At 37.5% G+C, this 7,943-nt stretch overlaps 1 protein-coding gene across 3 annotated transcripts in view; it reads left to right on the forward strand.

The window, feature by feature from the left end:
- The window catches only part of USP53 (ubiquitin specific peptidase 53), a 64,277-nt gene that overhangs the window by 45,085 nt on the left and 11,249 nt on the right, over positions 1-7,943 (forward strand). For all 3 annotated transcript variants that reach the window (XM_037897125.2, XM_037897126.2, XM_037897127.2), the window contains one exon: positions 663-739. In XM_037897125.2, coding sequence (XP_037753053.1) covers positions 663-739 — 77 coding nt within the window. The remainder of the gene's footprint in view (positions 1-662; positions 740-7,943) is intronic.

The raw sequence follows: 7,943 nt of genomic DNA on the forward strand, positions 1-7,943 counted from the left end.
ACACAGCTACCACTCTATAAAATTTTGTGTCTGTGTGCTTGGGTATGTATGCTTGTATATAATATAAAAACAACTTTCTGGAGAGGAGGAATTGAAAAGTTAAATATTTAAGACCACATTTTTTTGCATGTGCCCATTTGGAAATTTCATCAATATTTGGAGTTGAGAGCTTGTCCTTTCTTTAAAAGGTGTGCTTTTTCTCACTCTGGTAACTGAGAGGAAGATTTTTAAAGGCAAAATGGGAATTGGGCACCTAACTCCCATTTATGCTTTGGAATATTTATCATTTAAGGGGAAATTTTCAAAACTATATCCTGCCTTTTCCCAGGCCTTCATTAAGGACAAGTTTCAAGTAATTTTTGTTCCCAACTAATGTAAGTTGTCAGTCACCTTTCACATCCGGCACATCATTTTTCAATCACTGATAACTTTGAGAACCAACTATATATATTCTGCTCACCTGCAGAGTATACTGCTTAAACCGTAAGACTTGTAAATTTTGTAAGGAGAGGATTAGGTCCTAAATTAAAGTTTGTACAGCCAAATTAATGTTTTATACTATAAAACATGCAATTCTTTGTGTGTACACTTACATATACGGGCAACTGTAATTGTGCGCTAATATTTAAATTTTAAACTACAAGGTCTGTTTTATTTTTCAGTGACCAGAATCTGTCGATCAAATATGCTGAAAGTGTGTTGCAGTCTACCTCCCAGCAGAACAGAAATTATTTTGATGGTGAGAATTTTAACTTGCATATTTACGACAAAGTTTTCTAAAGAAACTCTAGATGTGCTGTTGTCCAAAATTGCTATTTTAACAATTACTAAATTTTAATACTGTGTAAAAAGTTGAAAGGTTCCAGATAGACTTTGCATAGTTACTGGTAGTTCAGATTTGCAGAGTTGACAACCCAATAAAAGTGAACTTCTCCTTCTCTTACTATGCCAACTGTTGCTGCTTAGTACTAGATGACCAAGTCTTAGATTTGCATTGGCAAAATGGGCAAGTTCACATGTGAAGTTAATTTGTATTGAGGTGAATCTGAACAGAATCTATATAGTACTGGGAATATGTCCCACTGGGCCACCATTTTCCCATGGAGAGATGCATTGCTTCCATTCTGTACATATCCTATGTGTTTATAGCCTTCTCCTGTCTTCCTGGTGGCAAGCTGGCTCTCTTTCTCGACAATGAATACTGATATTTTGATTTATTCTTCAAATACTGTTCCAGTACTCAGTGTTCTGACTAATCTTAATAATTTGAGTTTTTCACATCACAACTTGGTAACCCAGGCTAAACTGATGCTGTTTGGTATTTCGGTAACCATGTTACATGTTCTAGGAACACTTATAACTTTTAATAAATCTATATGAGAGAGCTCCTTTATTAGGCAGCCTCATTTGTTAAGAAACCACACCAAGTGATTTTAAAAACAACCAACCAACCACTCAAGTATGTTGGAACAGTAGTTCTTGTCTTCTCCATACTGTTACCCTTTGCTGCAACAGAGAAAAGCTTGGGAGACCCTATGACCCCAATCTGGTCATGAGGCTCATCAGACTGTCACGTATTAGAAGATCCTCTCTGTTAGTTAACTGATATTTGTTGAATCCTTGAATTATCATTTAAATCATGTTTCATTGTAAAGCTGAGTTGACTGTTACATAATTCAGATTGCAGTGCGCTAGTGCAATTTTTTGGTTACCCATGTCTTTCAGCATGCTGACTTAGACTGCCTTTGTTTCTACAGTTTACTTAGCTCTCATACAGTGCTTTCCATTGGTAGATCTCCAAGCACCTTTTTTATAGATGGGGAAACTGAGGTACAGAGAGTGGAAGTGACTTGTAGAAGGTCACCCTGCAGACTAGTGGCAGAGCTGGAAATAGATCCCAGGTCTCCTGAGTCTCAGTGCAGTGCTCTAATCAGTAGGTCACACAAACAACTTATCCTTCCTTATGTATGCTATACATAGGCATGGCAGAATTAAACTTTTTTTAATAATTTTGAGCTTTTCACTTTTTATAGATTTAAATGTTCATAATTGTGGGAAATCATGCGGTGGGAGGGAGGGGAGACAATGTGGAGGTTGAACAGTAATTATCCAATGACATTAGACATAGAGATTCAAAAAGTTAAAGCTTCATAGCTGTTAAAACAAATTGTCAACATCACATATCAAAATATTCAAACGAAATATCCTTAAATCAAACTCTTACGTTCTCAAACAGCGTATTTCTTTCTTTGCCTATCTGTAAATTTCAGTTATTATTGAGGGGGGGGGGGGGGTGTTTCCTGGGGTTACCCAGGGTTGTGAGGAACCTTGCTACTGCCTGCCCTTAGCAAGACGACGCCTTGTCTGTGCCTGCTGTGGATCAGTTTCCCAACACCACCAGCCTCTGGCAATACAAGAACTGCCTTCCAGGCCTTACTCTTTCCTTACACGTTAATGATAGGCACAGTCCAACCCACAAGTCTTCCAAGTATCTGCTTGGAGTGCCTAGCCCCTGATCCACTGGACACTCACAGAATTCCCAGATCCAAAGGAACAGTACATCACAGTTTACCAGTTATATCATAGAAGACGGCTCCACTTAACACACAGCACTTTGCTTTGTTTGTAAAGAAAGCAAGTTTATGTAACATAGAACTGAGTCAAATGATAGCATGCAGAAATACTGGAAGTCAAGGATTACATATAAAGTAAAATCATAACATGCATAGTAGAGGCTAAACTTAACTAAAAAGATATGTTCATAAGACAAAACAAAAGCTCACCTAAAATCCTTGCATGGTATTACAGCCAGGCTTGGCTGTGATCTTCCTTTACGAAACAAGCATGCTGTTGTGCCTTCTCAGTGGAAAAATTCAGAGGGTTTTTTTTGCTGTCCCTAACGTTATAGTTCATTGTCTGCACTTGCAGACAGGATAACCTTCATTGCATGTACTTTTTTTTCTCCTCTGGAACCTTCGCAATCACTTTATTAGCATTCTGCTCAGATTGTAAGTGGGTTGTCCATTGTGAACTTTACGTTACGCAATTTATGTGTAGACAGATGGATAAACGTAAACCTCTCTCACCCCTTTATGTTCTTAAGTTCTCTGATTTGGGGCTGGTCACCAGTAATCTTCAGTATCATATGTGCATAACTCCTTGCATGCTATCCATGTACATGCTATCCATCATTTCACAATCATTGAGGACTCGTATGACACTAGCTTTCATTAGAAACTTTACATAATATACTTTGGTGAACTAGCAAAGTAAATGCCAGAGCCAAGGGATCCCTGTAGCTCTTATGCACTCCTGTTGTCCCTGCCAGTTGGCACCAAGAGGTCTCTGGGTCACAAAGGTGAAATCAACATTTACCAATAAAAATCTAGTCCTTCCAAACCTAGCCTATATACCCTTATTCGAAATAGTCCCAGAGTTCCATCTCCTCTGTCTGCCTTTCAGAACTTTGTTTCTAACACTTGTTAAATTGAAATCTCCATTTTTACTGTTTGCCAACAATCGACAGCCATTATAAGTATCTTTCTATTATGAGGATGAGAATGTATAACTTTTTTTTGTTAAGCCTTTTAAAATTCCTTGGGTGCCCTTCAGGAATTTTCTTCTCCAGAACTATAGATCTTCTGCTGGGTATAAACTCAGTACTAAGTCAGATCTTAAATAGCTGTACACGTCAGTCAGAAGCCTTTTGTTTTCATCCTATATGTAGCAATATTAGGAGGAAATACTTACAATAAGGAAATCAACTTCCTTCACATATTAAAATGTCTGGATTTTTATAAGGTTGGTAAGTGCCTCAGCATATAAATATTACAGGAAATAGTATGAGGTCAGCCAAAATCACGACCTTATGTCTGTGAAACAATTAATTTTTCTGTAATTGTACAAAGCAATCTATCAGCTGTTGGCAATGAACATTAGGCCACTTGCTAAGGAGACACTTGATTTTATAATTACCTAGCTGTTTTTTTACTCCTCTGTTCGACTCGTGTAGTTTGGTTTTTGGGGGGTTTTTTAACCTTAAATCCAAATCTACAGTATATTTTCTCTGCCATTATTCTAATTCTTTATTGGATATACGGGACTTCTTTTTTTCAATCTGGTTTCCTTGTCACATGAAGTGAATAACTTAAATTGCCAGATATTGTGTGGATTACCTAGAATATATTTGCCCTTTACATTTATGCTACTACAAATTGTTGTATTGTCTTTGTGTATCAGTGGGAGAATGGACACTGGTCTTCACTGGCAGTAGGAATAAGTTAGTGAAAGTGTATCAAAGGATACCTTCAGTACCTAATGCAAATTAGATGTAACCAAACAATATTTGAAATTTTCAGTTGCTGAGGTATTCAGAGGTTACTGAATAAACTGTGTTCAAATACTACATTTAAAAATATTATTTGTATGGCAAATATTTTCTCAAAAATGCATAAATTCCAAATGATGCTGATGTTTTGTATACAGAATCCTAAATATTCCACTTCAGTAACTCAATATTTACTGTTAAACTATTCAGAATCTATGTAGTCTTCCAGATCAAAATGGGTATTTACAAGTTGCAACAATTTTTTTCCTTTTTAAAGCAAGTGTAATTAGTGTAAATTGTAAGTAATGGGTATAGTGCATTCTAACAGTTCACTTGGGGGAGTAATGTTGGAATAAAGGGCAGTTAAAGGAACAAATCAGGTTGGCATATGCTCAGATACATAGGTGTAACCACAAACCTTATTGGAGGCAGAGGGAAATAGAGATGCTTTTGTCTTTTTAAAGAAACTTGTAAATTTTAAGTTTGCATTGGGCCAAAGATTCTATTTTGATTCGTCTAAAATATACAAAAAAGATGTCTGTCTGGCACTTCATGTACCTTTGAATTAAGTTAAGGAAATAAGTAGTCAAACTAAACGAACCAAAGTCCCCGACCAGCTATTGTACTAACCTCTTAAGGATGGGGTGTACAAGAAATATTACTTTAGAAAGTTACACATACCCTGAACAGAAAAACGGAATTCAATCTAGTTCAGATTCCAGCTCTCACTGGCTACTTGTTTGATTTTGGACAAATCAGGTTTTGTCTTGTTTCCCCTTCCCCCTCCCCTCCATCTTTATCATGGAATTAACTTTGTTTTAATTCTGCTATCAGTTACTGTACAGTTAGAAAGTGCTGAGTACTTTTGAAAATCCCACTCTTGACTCAGCTGTTCACTCTGATCAGTTTTGATACAACACTTGCATAGTCATTCATATTTATTAGTGAATTTAGTGTTCATGAAAGCTGCCAGCTTGACTGCCCAAGAGACTGAACTCCTTTTATTTTAGAAGGGAGAGATGGCATAAGCAGGGGCAATGCAAGCTTTCCAGCTGTCCCTGCCAATGTTTCTCAAACTTCTAAGCTGAAGGGACCTCCTTCATGGGTGAGAGGAAAGTTTACTTTCATCTCCCATCTTTTGCCTACAGACAGCCTGTTACTTAAGCCTATTTAATGGAATTTCTTGCAATGTGGACACCTGTCCATGCTAATTAATGGAGAGAGCACTTATTAATTGACTCATGATGACTCCCTCTCTGACATAATGCGGTAGGTCTACATATTGTATTGGGATTTTTCTCTGCCTGCTTTATCACATTTTTGTTGAATCATATGTTATCATAATAATTTATTTCCAGACTGAATATGGTTATTCTCCATTGACCTTAGATCCATTCTATATCTTCTGACAGAGGGCAGTAAAATTTCAATAAATGTGTCTCAAACTCCATACTTATCTACTAAGCAAGAGGATTATAAGCAAAATTTATAAATATTAATTACAGTATTTCAATCAAATAATTTATTTTGCCATGGTCATGTATGAATGACTCATTAAAACAACTCTTGTTATATATCTTTTCACCCTGATGAATGAGATGGAAAAGGTGAACTGGAAATCAGTCTCTATATAGAAAGTTAACTATCCATTTAAATGCAGTGATGTGGAAATATTCAGACACTTCTTTCTTTGGCCTCTGTTAGTCATCAATATGTAGGGATTTTAGGACTTTAGAGAATTGATAAAGGGTTATGGAATATTTTGTGAGTATTGTGGATGTTTGTAGCTAGTGAAGCTCCATAATAACTAAAGCCTTTCTCATCATAAAGTTTTTAGTGACATGTAGAAGGAGTTGAGTCTTCACCTGAATGTTGGTGGCTAAGTGTTCACAAAACAACTGCAGATGCTAGGGACTGAAGGAGAGTGGAATTACCCTGTCACCCTTCAGGCTGCTCTCCTTAGAATGGGGTTTTGAGGCTGTAACAGGGTTCATTACTCTCTGCTGGCGTGCCTCCTCATGGCTCACCTGGGGAATAGCTCACCACTGGTCACCAATAGCTCCCCTTCCTGCGGTCACTCAGCTGTTGTTGCAGTCTTACCCTTCAGGACTCAGGGTAGCCGTCGTCTTTGGGACTCTGGCTGCTCCCTCTTCATGATTTGGCCCTCTAGCTGGATCACAATACCTTCTCTTCTGAGGTCTGTCAAAATCCCTCCAGACTAACTGTCCCCCTGCACTTCCTGGCAGTCCTCCATTCTATGTCTAAGGCGGTGCAGCTTCCCCAGTAGCTGGTAGGAGAATCCAGGCCCACCCTGTACTCCGTGTTCCCACACAGGGACCCTGTGCTCTGCAGCTATGGTCTACTTACTCCAAGACCTGATTGCTATTTTCCTGGGCTCTGTCCTACTTCTTCCTCCTATTCTTTGGCACCTCTGGGCATCTGAGCTTCCTCCGCTCCCCATGGCTACTTCCCCATCTACATAGCACCTTCTTATTCAAGGATCTTGAAGGGAAATGCTGCACGTTCTACAAATGAGTGAAGTGAGTTAAGGGTAAAACTATAATACAGATCTTTAGTCCTCGGCTCCCAATTCTCTTCTCTTTAGGAATTAACAACTAATTCCTTGCATTACTAAAGCCTGCAGTGCTTTTTAAATAAAATGTTAGCTTTGTCATACTGCTAATACAGTGTCTCATCTGTTGTAAACACAATTGTTTTAACAGCATCAGACAACCAACTGTTCGTTTGAAATCTTTTTGAATTAATAACTGGGGAAAAAACCAATGAATTCAAACACAAGGCTCAAATTGTTTCAGTTAATTTGAGGATAGGTGTCACGTCACATCTCTACCTGAGTAAAAACAGGGGAAGAAAGAGATGTAATGTAAGGATACTTTTTACTCAGAGATGTGATGTCTCATTCCCCTTGTGAAAATTCAAAGCATAAATTTACAAAGGAAAAAATAGGAATATGTCTTTTAAATTTTGTCCAAATGAACTTCACATATTAATCTTTGCTTCTTTAACAAAATCCAGTCACTGCCTTTAAAGGCACAATAAACGTATATGACAGTCTCTCTTGTTTTATATTCACAGATCTGTGTACTGAAGTGTACAGCTATTTAATTTGCATAATGTGAAACATGAACTATAACAAGGATATTTGTTTAGAGTGGCTTTAGTTGTGACTTACTCCATATTTAATTGTCTAAAGTCTTCCTTCTAGTCAAATATAGTTAGAGGATAAAATATGTCTTGTGACGACAAATGTGATTCTTTTAAAAGCCTGTTTTTATAACAATTACATCAGTGCAAGTAAGTGTGAAATGACATCCCAATCTCTAATTTTAAATAACAAGAGCAAAAGATTTTAATCTATCCCTTAAACTAAATCTTTCTCCCCACGCCCCACACAAAAAAAATCTGGTAATATTTACAAGAAACACCAATTTAAATCCAGTTTTTAAAGTTATTGCAAGACACCCCTCCACACACATCTGATCCATTGTTCTGTCTACATGTGTGCTTTAATTTCTTATTTTGGTCCTGACCCTTCTTTCAGCCAGGCTGCTATCTGAAACCCACACGCAAAGTTTGCATGAACCCTAGGGACAAA

This window comes from Chelonia mydas, chromosome 4 (genome assembly GCF_015237465.2).
Source record: "Chelonia mydas isolate rCheMyd1 chromosome 4, rCheMyd1.pri.v2, whole genome shotgun sequence".
NCBI classification, from domain to species: Eukaryota; Metazoa; Chordata; order Testudines; family Cheloniidae; genus Chelonia; species Chelonia mydas.